This window comes from Amphiprion ocellaris, chromosome 6 (assembly GCF_022539595.1).
Source record: "Amphiprion ocellaris isolate individual 3 ecotype Okinawa chromosome 6, ASM2253959v1, whole genome shotgun sequence".
NCBI lineage: Eukaryota > Metazoa > Chordata > Actinopteri > Pomacentridae > Amphiprion > Amphiprion ocellaris.
In genome coordinates this window covers 30,465,508-30,483,542 of record NC_072771.1, presented here as the reverse complement: position 1 = coordinate 30,483,542, position 18,035 = coordinate 30,465,508, and the positions used below count along the sequence as shown (strand labels likewise).

The 18,035-nt window shown below is 41.6% G+C and overlaps 1 protein-coding gene across 4 annotated transcripts; it reads left to right on the top strand.

Moving 5' to 3' along the window:
- Positions 1-2,360: 2,360 nt before the first annotated feature.
- On the top strand, positions 2,361-16,976 carry lzts3b (leucine zipper, putative tumor suppressor family member 3b). Of its 4 annotated transcripts, none has more exons than XM_055011768.1 (8): positions 2,361-2,583; positions 5,735-6,575; positions 7,739-8,209; positions 8,297-8,464; positions 9,614-9,742; positions 10,452-10,643; positions 12,395-12,625; positions 13,919-16,976. In XM_055011768.1, the coding sequence occupies exons 2-8, from the start codon at positions 5,772-5,774 to the stop codon at positions 14,963-14,965; spliced, it is 3,042 nt and encodes a 1,013-aa protein (XP_054867743.1). In that variant the 5' UTR covers positions 2,361-2,583; positions 5,735-5,771; the 3' UTR covers positions 14,966-16,976. The 4 variants fall into 4 exon arrangements, with proteins under 4 accessions (XP_054867743.1, XP_054867741.1, XP_054867742.1 ...); XM_055011766.1 differs by having other exon boundaries at positions 5,610-6,575; XM_055011767.1 differs by having other exon boundaries at positions 2,361-2,625.
- The last annotated feature ends 1,059 nt before the right edge of the window (positions 16,977-18,035 follow it).

Here is an 18,035-nt window from a genome sequence, read left to right as displayed (position 1 = left end):
CTTACTGGCACAACTAATTTAAACCATACAATAATGTCATTATTTGTTTCTGTGCTTTATTTGATATGGCAAGTCTGCTGAGAAAACTAAAATGTAATCTAGACTTGTTGGTGATTTTCCACACTTATATATGGGAAAATAAAATATATATTTAACATTGAAAGACTTTGGTCTGTGATTGTATTTCTCTGAAATGTTGCCCTCCTGTCCTGCAGGGGGCAGACTGGGTGCTCATTTTCCTTTCACAGAAGTAATGAAAGAAGATGCAACAATCACATTTTTAATCCAAATCCTGGAGAGAGAAAAAAATAGACCAAGAGAAAGAGACTAAGGTAATGTAGAAAACTTCATATGGTCATGCTTAAAAGCCACAAAGTCTGGACCAAAAGCTCCACATTTAGATGCTACACACTGAATAGAAAATACTGAAAGTAAAAGGAGTCTAGTAAAGTGTGTTGTGTGTGTGTTTGTGCTACCTGTTATATACAAACAAGGATTAATCTGGATTAAACAAAACTGGAGATAAATATAAAAAGAACCAGACACAAGGAGAAGAACACAGGTCAGATGAAATTGCACAGAAATGAGACAGAACCGGAGGCGATGTAAAGATTACAGACTCACAATGTGAAACACAACCCATCTGACCGACACATCTGGTACAGACAAGTGTGTTCAAATTTGAAATCAGAAGCGGAAGGATGATTGCAAGGATGTGAGCAGAGGATTGTAATAGTCCTAAAGCTGCTGCAGCATGCTCAATACTGAGTCACGTGACTTTGTGACAATTTCTGTGACTTTATGCAAGCCAGCAACTGGACAGAGACTCATCCAAAAAGAATCTAAAAGAATTTTAGTCAAGACATGGTACTCCAATAGCTAAATTTTTTTTTTACACTGAGAAGCACTGAATTAGAACATTGTATCTGGCCAGAAAGGACAGGATTGGAGGTGCGCTATGGGAAGTGTGAAGGCCGCATTTCCAGCCATCCAACCTTAAATGCTGGAACCATTTTAATTTAAGTTGGAACACTTCTGATACTCATATTGCACAAAAACACAGAAATAAGACATGATCTTTCATTTCAAACACCCCGTCCATGGTTTATTTAGCAAGAGGTTGATCAATTCCTTGTTTTACCATTTCTGGGGCATCCAGTCTTCTGCTGCCGAGGCCACCTTCTGAATTCAGGCAAACGTTTTTACCAGGAGAATACCAGGCTTTTATACCAGAGCTGCCAGTCAGACCATACCAAGTGTGTGGCACTTCAGGTGGGGAACAGAGTTTCTTTGAATTAAATGCTGCATTTTTCTTTTGACTTGTGTTGGGTATTTAGACTGATTTTGGGTTTGTTTAATATCTTTTTGATTAAGTAGACAGAAAAAGTGTGCTGTTTTGTGGTCTTGTAGTTAGTTTAGGTGATAGTGTTTTATATTTCTCCTATTGTGTTCATTAGGTCTGATCAGCCAGTATAGATATGTATGAACTTTTACTTTGTCAGGTCAGTTCTAGGTTTCAGTTGGTCAGTGCAGTTGGTTTGTTGGGTTATTTTGTTGCTATCTTGCTTTCTTGCTTAAGTTCTGTTCATTTGACCTTGTTTATGGGCCCATTTGCTTTTGTAAATGTCATGTTTTAGGTGAAATAAAAAGCCCTGTTTTGAATCCACCTGCAAGTCCTCATGCTTTGCAGCATTTTGAAAAATGCTCTATAAATAAATATTATTTTTTATTATAAAAACCTAAATATACCTTTTTGCAGCAAAGCTTTCAGCCCACAAGTTCCCAAACTTCATAGAAATATGGTACTGAGGTGAATAAGAGATCCAGAAGAGATCCAGGCATTTATCTCACAAGATGGTGGAGACCAAAACAGAGCAAAAATGGTGAAAATCAAAGTCAGGTAGACAGAAACACAACTCCAAATGACTGATAATGTTGCTCAAGGTTTGCTGGATGTTTACTGGCATGTTCAATACAACAGATTTATGCGCTGACATATATGTTGGTGTTGTGTTTAAAGCTTGTTGTTGCATTCTAGTGGGCAAAGCAATCCATTAATGTGGGTTAAAATTAAGAGTATTGATTATTTTATTTGAATAATTTATGTTTATGCCTTTATTATATTCAACAACGAATTTTTATCTGATTGTCACAGTCACATCCATCCATCCATCCATCCATCCATCCATCCATCCATCCATCCATCCATCCATCCATCCATCCATCCATCCGTCACAGGGGACAACACAGTATATGACTCCATAGGCTTTTCCCGAGGGGAGAGCGCTGGATGGATGCCAAAAGGGGGCGTTTGCATCATGAAGCCAGAGGGGCGGGACCAGAGGTGGGTGTGTGTCTCTCAGCTGATGCGCGTATCAACCGACCGACTCCATCATCAGCATCCGACGCTGACAGCGGTCGAAGACAGCATCCCTAATATTACCGACCCGCGGCGGCAGCGGCAGCAGCAGCGGCGGCGGCGGAATAAATCCGAGCCCGGCCCGAGCAGGACCGACGCTGCTGCCTTGTGACATTATTGTTTTATTGGAGCTGCCATCTTACGAGCCGCCAAGCTGCAAAATAGTGAGTAGCCTTTGATGATGGACCGCCAGGATGCTACAATCGGTAAATCAAAGCTGCTGCATGATCCGTCGTCAATGTCAATGACGCTGTGCATTTTAATCTAGATCCATATGTTTTTTATTGTTATTATTATTGTTGTTTTTTTTCCCAGCCATCTTTTTGTGTCCATTCAGCGAGGGGGTCGTGCGGCTTGTGTTTTGTCACGGGGCCTAGCGAGTAATTGTTTGGGAGCGCAGTCGATTCAAGGCTTGATGCGGATGCTGCTAAAGCCGCCCTTGCCGCCCAGGGATGCAGAGAAAAGGGAGAGAGAGGGAGTCGTGAGGGGAGGGGATAGAGGCAGAGCAGCACGTAGATAGGCAGTGTATTTTACTACTACTACTATTCACCCAAGTGGAAGTAAACCTCTAGTAAATGGGCTTAGAAGGGGAGGTGCACTGGCATGACTGCATCTCTATCTATCTATCTATCTATCTATCTATCTATCTATCTATCTATCTATCTATCTATCTATCTATCTATCTATCTATCTATCTATCTATCTATCTATCTATCCATCTATCCATCTATCTAGTGTGGCTGTGGTGATGCAAATGTTCATAGGTGAGCCAGCTCCTATATACCTTCTATTTCAGGCATGGCTGCAGGATACATCCATATAGTTCACACATGATATGCATTTCTGTACATATAGATTTCTGTCTTTTCACCCCCCAGATGTACATGTGTGTGTAGACTCCATGGATTTGCCAGTTTATTAAGTGCACCAGGCTAAAAATCCTGCAAAAAATCCTCCTTTAGTGCAAGCTTTTTATTCTATTTTTTCATATTGATTCATGTCCTGTAGTCATTTTTTTAAGCCTGTGGTTTATCCTTCTGTTAAAATGCATCTTTAACTCCGCAAGGCCAAATAAGGATGCTGGGGTCATTATCCCACAATCCCAAAACCTCCTGTCTATATATGGGATAAAAAGCCAGAAGCACCTCTCAGTGTAATGCAGTACAGTTCAATCAGAGTCTCGAAATGCATGCCAAGTTTGCAGTTTGTTAGATATTCAAAGTTAAATGTAATTCAGTCGAATACCACACTAAGTGACACTAAATCCTTCAGTTTTACAGTCATATTGGTGTATGGTGTACTTTGTGGTGCTGCTGAACTGTATTCTTACCCTGAGAGGTGTTTCTGATATTCTGTCCACCCCTGACCAGCTATTAGAATCACCTCTCTGTATAACAAAAACAACCAGGTAAACTTTGCTGTGAGGCCTTGAGAAAAACATAAGCCTCCCACACTCACATTCCTAGAAATATATCTGTCAGGTCGTGTGCGATTATTTCATAAACACAAGTTGTTGTTGTTTTTTAATGAATATTCTCCATGGAACATAATATCAACTGAGACTTGGTAAATAATATGCTTGCATCTCTTGATTAGATGAAAAAGTGAGCAACATTTAACATTTAAATTGCACTTTTTATTGTGTTTTATTGGTGCATAGAACAAAAAAATAAAATAGCAGTTAATCAAATTGGCCCTTAGCCTTTGGCCTTCGCAGTTTCCCATATTGTCCAGTTGATAATCCAGGCTGGAGTACAATGTAATACAAGCCAACAGCACCACAAACTGCAATGATATAAAGTGGAATCAGCACCTCTTTAAAACTGTTTAACCATAGCTAAATTAACCCTATAAGAATCATGAAGAAATTACTTGCAGGACTGTAAGATTATATCGCAATTTTAGCTCGATGCATCTAATAAACTGGCAACTGAGTGTATATTGGCCATGTTCAAAGGAATGCACTGTAGCCTCTCTCAAATTTACACAGCCCTGCAATGAGTATTTATCTTGAGAAGTTTCGATGCTGAGATTTGGATGTTGAGACTATGTTGGAGAATGTTGACAATGGCATTTTTAGGCCAAAGTTTGTGGTGTTTTTACGTTTGACTGTACTGCGCTTTCTTGTAACAACTGCCTAATGTTCTGTTTGGGTCCTGCAGAATATTAAACTGCACCAAAAACATATTTAACATAGTTTTGTTATACTTTACTCCTGCTTATAAACCCAAATTTGATCTAATAACACGTCTCAGATGTCTGCTGAAAGAGCTGTTTAGAGTATGTTTCCATAGGACTCCCATAGACCCAAATCATAGTCTGTTTGGATTTCTGTCCTGTTATGAATTGTACTACAGTTAAGTCATAAAGAGGTCTGACAGGGAGGTCTAACTGAACCCAAATTTAAGTAATAACAGGGCTTTATATCCATATTTACCTTCATCACATGTGCAGGCCAAGTTTATAGCAATGTGAAGGGCTACCAGTTCAATACTTCTAGATATAGGTTTTTGAATCAGTAAAGTTTTAAAAAGAAATTGCGTTTTGCAGTTTTGTATTATTATTTTTAGATAAACTGTGTGGGAGTTTTGTAAACAGATAGCAGTTTTCAGAAAAGCAACATCTACCTAATTTGAAATGAGTGAAAGCTGAACTTGCTTATTCCTATATATATTGCAGAGCTGACGTTCTGAATTGTGTCATGCCTGATTTATGCAGGTGTTGCTGTATTTAGAGCCATAGAATGCAAAATAAACAAATAAGCCAGTATTCTTTCTCCAGTTCAGTGATGCGAACTAAAGTAAAAAGTCTGTGTAACTTGTGTTTTGGATTGCACTGAGTGACCGCTTCACCTCAAATTCCTTAACTTATGCAGACAAAGTAGTCAAAAATGACTTGGAGCATCGTCACATTTACTTAGAAAGCGTATATGTTATAAATAGATGCTGTAAACGGAAACTAACACTGCGGTTTCATCATTAAACTGGAGAAGAAGTCTTATATTTACACTTTGTCCTCTCACGCTACACATAGCCGTCCAGACTTATCTACAGCATTTGACCCTCTTCATTTTTATCATGGTGGGAGGACCACGCTGCCCCTGTATGTGGGCTGCATCTGTTATTGTATAACTAGTCATTATGCAATTACAATATTGTATAACTCCTTTCGTTTTTCTGTGTTCCTCTAGTGTGTGTGCCCCCACTACCTGCATTAGGTTGTGATGACCCACACTACTTCCAAATGTATCTGTGACCCTCCCCAATCCTGACTCCTAACCTCTAATCCCTGACCTTTGACCCCCACTATGGGCAGTGTTGGCAGTGGGGTGGCAGGAGAGCAGGAGTTTGCCATGAAGTCTGTGGGCACGAGGACCACCCTGCCCCGAGCCCCTCCTCTCTCTCGCCGTTGCCCTGCCGACCGCAGCTGCAGTGCCGAGCGGCTACCCCGCCCTCCGGCGACTATATCAGACGGGACGGCGTCTAGCGATGAGCGAGGGAGTGTTAGTATCGGGACTGCGACCTGTACCGGCACCGACCGCCCCACCGAAACAGCCTCCTCCACCAACACTGAATGTACCATGACGGCCCCGTCCAACAACAACCAGTTGGACTGTGGCAACGGAGCGAGCAGGAGGGAGAGGGAGTGGGAGAGGGAGAGGGAGAGGCAACGAGAGAGGGGGAGAGACAGGGACCGGGACCGAGACTGGGACCGGGAGAGGTTAGAGAGGGAGCGAGAGAGGGAGAGGAACCGAGAGAGGGAGCGGGAACGAGTGGAGAGGGAGAGGCTGGAGCGAGAGAGGGAGAGAGAGAGGGAGAGGGCCAGGGAGAGGGAGAGAGAGAGGATCGAGAGGGAGAAGATAGAAAGAGAGAGGGAGCGAGAGCGAGAACGAGAGAGGGAGCGAGAGAGGGAGAGGCTGGAGAACGAGAGGATGGAAAGGGAGAGAGAGCGGGAGATGCTGGCTGCAGGTCTAGATGTCTGTGGGAACATTGTGGGTCGAGGAGCCGGTGAGAAGAACAGTGTTGTCATCATGAACCAACACCAGCACAGAGAGATGGCGGCCGGCAGGACTGACAGTGAGAACAATCCAGCCGGCCACAACCCTCCAAACCACAACCCGCCCAAGATCCTGCCAGTGTCGGGGAAACTGGAGCAGGTACCAGCAGATTTAGGACAGCGGTCCCCAACCTGGGCGTCAGCACTTTAAAACAGGGTTGTACAGTGAATCTAAGGGATCACAAGATGACCAAAATGGTGACACAAGCAGCTGTGACACGAAACTGTTTGTTTTTCTGACTCTAAAACTTTTTCTTGTTAAAAAAGCATGCATTTCAGTCAGTCTTACCAGTCCCGCCGTTTAAAAATATTGAAAAGAGCACGCTGCAAAGGAGAAACAACTCCAAACAACTGAGTTTAAATATGCAGCCTGCCACACTACTATGTGGAAAACATGTTTACATTTCTCAAATTGATGTTTTTAAACCCCAGATTTGCACTTTCCAAGTCTGTCTTAACTTACTGCTTACATGCATATTGAAAGAGTTGCTGTTATCATGAAGCAATTCCTGTCCAACAAAACTCTCGTTTATGCATGGGGGGACAAAACTTACTGTTCTCATACTGAGCAAAAACTTGCATTTGAAATTTCAACTCGCCAAGTCCTTGTAGAATAAAATAGCCTCTTTTTAAGAAACAGTGGAGACATTGTTCATACAAAAAAGTTGTTTTCCTTAAAAGAATTTAGCTTTACAATGCTATCTTCCAAAAATACAATCTTTGGTGTAAATCTCCTCCTTTCCATGATCCGTTCCTTTGTGAGCTTTCGGTGAGATCTAGTGTCCCAACCAAAGAGGAAGTTTTTACTAAAAATAATAAAACTTTGGAAGATACACTCTTTGTTCAGCTGTCCAACACTGTGAACACTACATATTAGCATTGCCTATTCGCATTTTTTTTTAACTAACCGAAAGACCTTAGTCCTATTGCCTTCAATGAAGTTACTCTAGAAAGATGAAGGTCAATGTGCATAGGAGAATGATATTAACTATTTAAAACCTAACTTATGACAATACTTTGACTTGGTATGTACTTGTTTGCAAGAATTTAAGAATCTAAAGCATCCCAAGCAGTTCAAAATACATCATGATATGAATGGTGCATGTCCCATATTCTGTTTGTTATGCTTAACACATCACAATGCTGATTTTTTTTTTTACTGAAACTTTCACCACAGTCTACTTTTGTCTGTGAGCTGCAGTTCATTCATCTTGGATTTCACTCATTGGGCTTCTTCCCTCCCTTCCTCCATCTCTTTCACAGGCGATGCAGAACAACTCAGGCCTTGTTCGTCCTTCTGCCTTCAAGCCTGTGGTTCCCAAGAGCTTCCACTCCATGCAGAACCTGGTGGGCCAGGCAGGAGGGGCTGGGAGCGAGGGCAAGACTGAGGCCAGGAGCGAAGGGTTCAGTGAGGGCAGACTAGGCAGGAGAGGCAGGGACGCAGGAGCAGGAGAGGCAGGAGAGGTCCCAGAGGCCCTGCTGCTGGACCAGGACAGCCCAGTGAGGGTCAGCAGGAGTGAGGGAGGGGGAAATGGTAATGAAGTGGTTCAGGGAGGGATGTCCGATTCAGGGAGAAACTCCCTCACTAGCCTGCCCACCTACACGGGCTCGGGGTCTGGTTGCGGGCCCCCAGCAGTCCTGGGGCCCCTGAGTGCTTCCACAAGCCACATCAACAGGTTGGGCATGGCTGGGGCAGCTGCAGGGCTGGACAAGCTGGATAAACCTGGCTACCAGGTACATGGTCCATTCTGTCTTTGTTTAAACCTCAAAGCTGCTTTCTGTTATCATGTTTAATGTGTTGTGGTGCGTTTTTTGCTTCAGAACGGACTCAGCGCCTCAGACAGCGGCCGGTCCTCCTCAGGAAAGAGCTCCTCGTCCTATCAGAGGCTGAGTCACCTGAGTGATGCTCCTGCCCCTCTACGTCCCTCCCCCTCCTCTGATGACATCATCCAGGACCTTGAGGACCGCTTGTGGGAGAAAGAACAAGAGGTCAGAGGTCACTCAGAAATGTATGAACTTGCAAGTGTTTTGTGGGCACTCAGTTCACCGTCTGAGCCCCGAGCAGTTATTGGGTAGTCTATTTGCTCCTGTCACTACTGTAGAAAAAACACAACCACGGTTCGAATTACAAACAACTCAAGATTGTCTTGTACGTTTTTTATTGGTTTATTTTGCAAGAAATCTAAAAGCCTAGACAGGGGACACCCTGGACAGGTCGCCAGTCTGTCGCAGGGCTACATGTACAGACAGACAACCACACTCGCTTTCACACCTACGGGCAATTTAGAATAATCAATTAACCTCAGCATATTTTTGGACTGTGGGAGGAAGCCGGAGTACCTGGAGAGAACCCACGCATGCACAGGGAGAACATGCAAACTCCATGCAGAAAGATCCCGGGAAAGCCGGGACACAAACCAGGGATCTTCTCACTGCAAGGCCAAAGTGCTAACCACTACACCACTGTGCAGACCGTAAACCATTTATGTTCGACAGATTTTTAAATGAGACATGTAGAAGAAATAGATTTTGATAAAACAGCACGATTTTAAACTTAGGTTTTCTTAATTTGCTGACAAAACCAGAGGTCACAGATAATTAATTCCCGAGCCGTCAGAAAAGTGAAAATTTTACTATTCTCTCCATTTTTACAGTAGCCAGCTCTGATATTTAGTGTCATTTTTGTGGTTTATCAAAAGCTCTACAATAAAACTAATATAAAAACAGAAAACCCATTTTATTATTGTTGTGACTCGAGTTGCTGATTGAATAGAAGTCCCAGAGTAGACTTTCTGTTACGGTACAACTTATTTACTGGAATTAAATGAGTTAGTTCATTATCTCATAGAAATTATTCTTTGAATTTTGTACTCAGAAGTATTGCATTACTCTGTTTACTTCATGTCTAACACTGGTTGACTTGCTATATTTGGGTAAAATTACCTTCTCACTTCCCCAAACTGTGCTGTTCAGCTTTGGATGTTAAATTCATTCATAGTGTAGATCCCAGGCCCATCCGGGGATGCGAACTGGGGATGTAGTTAATCCCACATTTTGTAATTCAAGCTGGATTTCATCTGCTTTAACTACTTCAGTAGTTGCTCTGTGGCCTAATTCCGACTCTTTTCTTTCCACCAGGTGCAGCATATGCGCAGAAACCTGGACCAAAGTGAGGCAGCAATCATTCAGGTGTTTGAGGAGAAGCAACGTGTCTGGGAGCGACAGATGGACGAGCTGCGACAGAACTATGCTTCACGCCTGCAGCAGGTGACCTCAATACGTTCTTTTATCCAATGAAACTAAATGTTGACATTGCACATTGTTCTTCGTTACTCGCATCTTGTCCAAAAGCAAACTGTGTAAAATTATGGGAGGCAAAATCAGAGCAGAATGTGGAGAAAAAAAGTTGGATTAAAAGATATTAGTTCCTAGTAAGGTGGCACCTTTGAGTGACATATGGACCAAACAACAAATCCAATTAAAAATATTTAAATGCAATATTTAATATTTAATATTTATCCAATGAGTCATTTAAATTCTTCTGGGGAAAATCAAGCATAAAAGTAAATTAAGAGAACGCTTACTTTAGTCTTTAATCTACAATCATCCAAAGCATCAAGACTCTTTTCGTAAAGTAGCGGTACTGATGAGTGATGCATGGTTCTACAACTTGATATAAAACATACAAATTATATCACAAATTTAAGCTGTTTTTTTTTTTTTACCACATCTGTTTACTCTGTTAAACATTGGGAAAGCCAGGTTTTGTTATATGAGAGATGGAATCTTAATGTTTTGAATGTTTCATTTTGAAACTGAGATACAAATAAATCTAGTTAAATCATATAAAAAGCACTTCAAACCTAAAGGACAACACTTACTGGGTTTTATATTACCATTTCTGAAAGTACCAGGTGATGTCATTCCAGGATTTATAGGTATATGTTCCACATTTAGGAGTATATTTTGTCTGCAGGTTACACGTCGTGCTCAGCGCTCCCAGACCGCCCTGCAGGCTCAGATAACCCGTTTGTCCCAGGACAAGAGGAGGCTTCAGGAGGAGATGGCAGCTCTGTTGGCTCAGAGAGAAGAGCTGGAGAGGAAGTGTCTGGATTACAGGAAGGAGCAGGCTGACATCTTGCCTCGTCTGGAGGAGACCAAGTGGGAGGTGAGATATGAGTATATGAGTCGTTGCGCCTGACTAGTTTGGTAAAATGCTATCAGGGTTACATCAGAGTAGACTGAGAAGGTGACTGCACAGTTTAAGTGTGAGCGTGTGTGTAAAGCTGCGTATATGTGTGTGGTGAAATCACTGATACGTACACTTCATTGAAGAAAATGCTCTGTTTTTTCCTGAAGTTGTAATGAAGAACTCTGCTGTCAGATTTTCCTGCATGCTAGCTAAGAATTTGTGAAAAGAGCTGAACACTTGTTTTAACTACAAAAATGCTATATAGCTGCCAGGACAACATTATGGAGTAATGGTGATCAATACGTGGATTATAGGGCTAAATCAAGTAGACTTTGTCTTCAGTGTGTTGGGTCTATTTGGCTGGAGAGAAGTACTTATTGAGCTGTTTTGTATTATTATGTGCACCACAATGACCATGAGCAAGGGAAACAAAAAGAAGACAATTGTCTCAGGAGATAAGGAAGACAATAAGTTTTTGTCACAAAGACATCATACTATGTCTTCAAAAATGTCACAAAAACATCACAGTATTGTATGTAGCCAAAAGTGACACAAAAATGTAACGCAATAATATGACGTTAAAAATCTAATAAAACTAAAAATCTCATAAAATTGCTACTATAGTATGTCGTCAATAATGTCATTGTATCGTATGTCATGAAAATAGTCACAAAAACGTCACAATGTTTTGTCAGCAAAAATGTCAGTCGACTGTATGTTGGCAAAAATCTCACAATGTAAAGGCTATGAGATCTTCTCCAAGCAGCCTGATGTTTCTGTGAGCACCATGCTGAAATGAAGGCTGCACTGAAAGATCATTTAAATGTTGTGAAAAAGAGCCAAGGAAAACTTCACGATAATAAGCAGGCCTCCAAGATCAAGGTACAACAGTGCCTGGTCACAACATTTGTGAGTGAAAGTTGTTTGAAATGAAACAAAAAGCAGACCTGAGTTTCCTAAAATGCACGTTGGCAAGTCAGAATGCTTTTTTGGAAAGATGAAGCAAAACCTTTTTGGTTAGTTACAGCAGCTGTACATCATTCCCAATGTAGAACACTGAAGAGGCTCAGGTATGTTATGGGGTGACTATTGCTGCACCTGGCATAGTGTGTTTTGAAGCAATGCAGGGAGCAATGAAACCAGAAGATTATCAGGACACACTGGAGCAAAACATAGTGAGCAGTGTCAGATAGCTCTGTCACAGGTCACAGCTTCTCTTACAGAACAATGATCCATAACTTGCACCTCAAAGCACCTAGAATATATAAGAGAATAAGGGGAATGTTCTCAGTTGACCTGCTATGAGTCTTGATCAATTATGGAAAAGAGTGTAAAGTGACATGCTGGGGGAAAGTACGAGTCAAATGTGATGGAACTGGAGCTGTTTGCTCAAAAAAAAAGTGAAATTACCAGTTGAGAAGAAGTCTCATTAGGAGCTGCAATAAATCATTAATTCATAAGTATATGCTTCAGAATATTAGGTTAAGGTTCATTGTAATTCAACAAAAGCAAATGCAACATGAGGTTAAATGTGGTATAGAGCATAGTTACTTTGATTTCAACCTTTTTCAGAGAAAGAATTGTTTTGTGGAAGTTTACCAGTATTTTTGGCTCTATCTGTATGTCTGCAACCCACATGCAGCACTGGAATAGGATGCATATTTACCAGGTTATCTGACAACTAAAATAAAAATCATTCACTGTCTCACTTATTTTTCCTGTGGCAGGTGTGCCAGAAAGCAGGCGAGATCTCCCTGCTGAAGCAGCAGCTGAGGGAGAGTCAGGCTGAAGTGACCCAGCGAGCTGGAGAGATGGTGGCCCTGAGAGGCCAGCTGAAGGAGCTCAACGCCCAGCTGAGGGAGCGGGAGGAGGTCATGCTGGGCCTGAAGGACTCCTACAGCACCAAGAGTCTGGAGCTGGAGAAGTGTGAGGGAGATCTGAGGAGAACTCTGTCCGAGGTAGGTTTTTAGTTGCACTTGATTTCATACTCAGAACACAGGACTTTCAATACAGAGGAGTACAAGTAATAAAAAAAGTACAGATTAATCATTTTCATAGCTAATCCATTATTATCGTAATTAAAAACATCTACTCTTAGTCAGTGTCTTTATCAGAGTTCTGATGACATTGCAAACCGATCATAGGATTTGGTTTGCACATAAAATCACCTTAAAGTGCCTCTGATGAAACTCTATCACTCACCGATTTAACTCTCTGAACCACAAAACCCAAAGGCAGGATTGGAAGGAATGTTGTTATTACAAAATCTCCAAAAGTACACAGTTTGTCACTCAGAAACTCTAATAACAGGGAGAATCATAAGTCCTTGAACTACTCATTGGTGACGTGCCTTTACGTCTTGAAACTTAAATAAATGACATGCTCTAAGCAGATAATGTAAAAAAAAAAAGAGAGAAAAATTTAGCTCTCCTCAACACAACTGAAATGCCTTTAGGGATTCAGCTGCAACCAACAGTCATATGATAAAAATTCTAGAACTTTTCAGCTGAACTGGACTGAACTGCAGGCAGTGTTTACACAGAGAAGGTAGGAGACAAACCTAGAAACATATTACAAATGTAAGTGGTAAAATATCATTAGTATGTAGAGTCGCTGTTCTCTGAAGTGCTGCTAACATCCATTTGATCTATGTCATCAGCAGGAATGTGTTTGTTAGTAGTATTAATGTAAAACATGTTGTTTTCACTACATAATAAAGAAGACTAGGTTTTGTACATACGTACCCAATAAATGTATGACATTTACCACAAGTTTTATGATCTAAGGCGTACGGTGTTTTATCCCTGTAATGAAAGTCATGTGCAGAGAATTGCCGACTGTTTTAGTGCCTGCAAAAAGTGCAGCACAATGTTGATTACACTCCAGAGCAGTCAGAGAATAATTTACAGCAAGTGAGATTGCAGGATTGGAATGTTTACCACTAAATCTAGATTGTTGAGCATTTAATCCTCAAAATCCTTTGGAGGGATTTCAAAAACTTGGCTAGGAGACTAGGACAAATTGGGGATTGGGGAACATTATATGTAACAGCTGCAACTTTTTTTTCCTCTTTGTGCTGAATGAGTTCATAAGCAGCATACACACTTATAATTTCTATACATGTTGGTATTCACTTAAATATCAGTATTTTTTTTAGTGCAATTTATGCATTAATCAATGCCATTTTGTCAGCACAGACAGAGTCTCTACATCTGTTTAGATTTCTCATCAGCTTGTACCTTTTCCCGCAGGTGTCCATTCTCAGAGAGAAGCTGGGTGTATTTGAGGCAGAGGTGCTAAGTTTGAAGCGGGCTCTGAGTGAAGTGAGCCGAGGAGCAGAGGTTGTCGTGAGTCCTAACCTGGCTGCTGCAGGACTGTTGCCTCCATGGGGAGCTGTTCACTGCCCACGAAACCCAACGGAGTCCTCAACCAACTCCCTCACACCCACATCTGACACGCTGCTGAGTCTTCAGAGTGATGAAGCCAAAGCCCAAAGGCAGGAAGCTCAGCGGCAAGAGAGGCAGCAACGTGAAGAAGCTCAGTGGCGCGACGTGCAGCAGCGGCAAGATGCCCACATGCAGCAGGACATGCAAATGCGTCAGGATGCCCAGATCCGACCGGAGTCCCAGCTCCGCCAGGAGGCTCACCTGCGTCACGAAACCCAAATCCGTCAAGAGGCACAGCTGCGTCAAGAAGCGCAGCTCCGCCACGAGGCCCAAATGCGCCAAGAGGCCCAGCTACGGCACGAGTCTCAAATCTGCCAGGACGTGCAACTGCGTCAGGACGGCCACCAGTCGCAGCGAGGCCAGGAGGGTCACTGGGACGAAGCAGGGGAGCTGCGCAGGCAACTGGAGCAGCTGCAGGCCGCATTACGCCTGGAGCGGCAGCAACGGGAACGTCAGGCCCTCAACTTTGACCAGGAACGGCACACCTGGCAGGACGAGAAGGAACGGGTTTTGAAATACCAGGCACAGCTGCAGCTCAGCTACGTGGAGACGCTGCAGAAGAACCAAGCTTTGGAAAAACGCATGAGCCAGCTGGGAGCCAAACAAACCACAACCTCCACCACCACCACTATTACCACCACCACCACGTCCCCCACCTCCTCCAATTCCCCACCTCCACCGCCAGCCATCTCACCTCTGTCTCCCCAGCCCCCGCCCTCCCTCCCCGGCCCTATCGCCCTCACCCTCTCCCCACCCTGTGAAGACCAAAAGGGCCCTCCTTCCCTCCACCAGCTTGCGCCTCCCTGGGCCGGACCCTCACGCCTGGAGAGGATAGAGTCCACTGAGATATAGAGACAGACAGCTCCATGAAACAAATTCTCCATCACACTCCACTCACAGCGACGAGGCCTCTCACACAAAACCACTTCAGCATACAGCAGGAAAACGTTTCAGTCTACAATAGAATAAATCAGTACAGTCTGACATACTTTTCAAAGCAACTATAGACACTAAACAGCAACAAAGGCCGACTGTAAAATGCAACATTTTCAGTAACATGCAGATCATCCGAACGGGAGGTTGATCTACATTCATCATTTCAACCCCTGAAGCAGCCTTTCTCTCACTAGTTGCACACTACTACATCCCACATAATCAGTGTTCATGAAAAGTGTGCCACACTGATGGATGGCAGAAAAACAAAACGATAAATGACAATGTTTAGATTACAGCATCAATACATGAGTCATTTAAATACCACGCTAGAAAAAAGGACCAAGACAATCAGGGATATTGTCAGAATTGATCAACAAGAATATTATGCGGTATTTATTCATTGTAAGTCTGTGTCACTGGTTATGTAAAAGTAGAATTAGTGGTCAGAGTGTGTGATGTTAACTTGCATTTTTGGCCAGAGAGCGCCTTACTCCATTCTTTCCAGCATGTATAAGAGAATAACTAATGCTGGGAATAGATGAAAAAAGAAAAACAAGAATGAGGGTATCATTTTTGAATGCTTTAACTGTAATATCAGCAAACCAGTTACACAACTTTGTTACACATGACTGGACGATTTCGTCACATAGACTAATTCTTGATTCAGTTTTCAAGTCATTACATGCACAGGGTCCAACATGCATGACCCATTTAAACATATTATTGAGACCAACAGAGTTTATATTTTCTACAAATTGAATTTAAATAGCTATGTTTAGCAGATAATCAGCCCCAACCTGATACAGAGTAAGTCTAAAGATGCAGGAGAACCTGGTTCGCCTTCACTTCAGATTTTCTGTAGTGACTAAAAATGAACACTAGGGGTCATTAGATAGCTTTCGCAGCGCTCCTAACTCCAAAATTATCCAACTGCAAGGATGTGAATGGAAGCACACAATTTGAATTTGGTTATTATGATAATTGTGTCATTTGCTTTGCGCATTCACAGCCAAGAAATCTGAGAAAGCAAGTCGGTATCCCCAAAGTTAAAAAATTTTATAGAATGTATGATATACTAGAAGGAAATACTTATAATAGTTATAGATTGTAAATGTGTGCGAGAGAGTGCGCGAGCGAGCGTGTGCATGTGTGTATACATATGAAAAGCTTCAGCTTATGAGATTGAGGATAGAGGGACTAGTGGCAATACAGCAAGTGAAGATATATTAAGAGCAAATGGATTTTTTTCTGTAAGTACAATGAAATGTACATCAAAGCTTGTGAGGCTGAAATTTCCAAACCGAGGGAGTGTGTATATCCTGGAAAAAAATCTTACTTTCTTCTGTATAGTTCATTTAGACAAAGCAGGAGAGAAGGAAGTTTTGAAAAAAAAAATCAGAAAAGTGGAGAGTCTGCCTCTTTTAAAGGAGCATTCAGGCTAACTGCACTATGTAGTGTCCTACACACAAGTTATGATGTACAGTAGACTCAGATGTGAATATCATGGCTTTTATATGTGTTGTTTATGCCAGCATACAAAGATGTTGCTCAAGAATATTAAATTATCTCTAAGGTATTACATAGTATTATCATCTTTATTACTGTTATTATATTATGGTGAACTGACAGACAAAATATGTGCCATTTGAGCTTTCCTTTATGTGTTTTTTTTTAACTGTGTAGATAGCCTATTGGCCTACCATAATGGTGCAATCATAGCAACCCTGTCCAAAAATGATGTTCCTTTTGATGTAGGTGATAAATGTAGTTACAGTATTGCATTGTTTAGAGAACAAAATGCTACTGATTTTATACATGTTTCAGATTTATTGTTTGCATTTATGTTACTAGTACTGCTCTGGCTTGATTAAAACCACCCCTTTGTTAAAATTCAGCAGAAATAATAAAGATATGTGAATAATTCAGATTTTTTTTGTCCCTGTGGTGAAGAATCAAGTCCTTGAGATCTTGCAACATGGATTTATTCTAGGCACAGTGTCTTATATCACAGTGGTTTGCCAAGATGGGGTTCTGAATTATTCCATCCTGGAATAAATGAACAAGATGCAAGAAGGTTTTTGCAAAAGGTCTTTGCTACATTTCTAATCACCTTTAAGAAATATTTTTAAAAATGGACTATTATCACCTAGCGGTGAAAGAGGGAATCGGTTCTAATAAATAAAAGTAGCGATGCAACACTGTAGAAACACTCCAATACAAGGTAAAATTGTACAGAAGTATTACAAGAGCTTCAAAGGTGAGTTATGCAGAATGTTATTTACTGATGCATAATTGTACAGTGCAACATGTCATCTAATTATTACAGTCACTGTCAATACTAGAAAAAAGAGCAATAAGGATCATTAATAAAACTGGTTTTACAGATCACACAAATTCACTCTTCTTAAAATCAAAAATGCTAAAATTCTCTGACCTAGTTCATTTTCAAACAGCACTACCAACTAAACAAAAAGAGAATCTCACTGAACAAAAAAAGTACACTTGGAGACAATTCCCAAATCTAATACTAAATAAACTAATCCAAAAAAATAAAAAAACCTACAAAAAATACTCCAAGGTAATTCCTACAGAACTAAAGCAGAAATAATTAAGGAAACAAGACGAGGTGAATGATTGAACTGGCTAATATACCATAAGGAGGGACTGAGAACAGGTGAGTTGAGTGAGCTAACTACTGCAGCTGATTCACATCACTGCAATCAGACTGCAGGCAGGTGGAAGGCTCTGGAAGCAGAGAGAGAGAGACAGGAGAGAGGGAGACAGGCAGACAGACACAGAGACAAACAGACGCAGAAAGAGGAAGCCAGAGGGACAGGGAGAGAGACAGGAGGAGTGAGCCAGAGATATAGGGGCCTCGTCCTACTCCTTTTCAGATATGTTGGATTATTATTTTTTGCTTTGTTTTGTTATGTTTGTTTTGTTGTTGTTTTGAATATTTCGATTAGTTTTTGTTCCCTCATGTCCA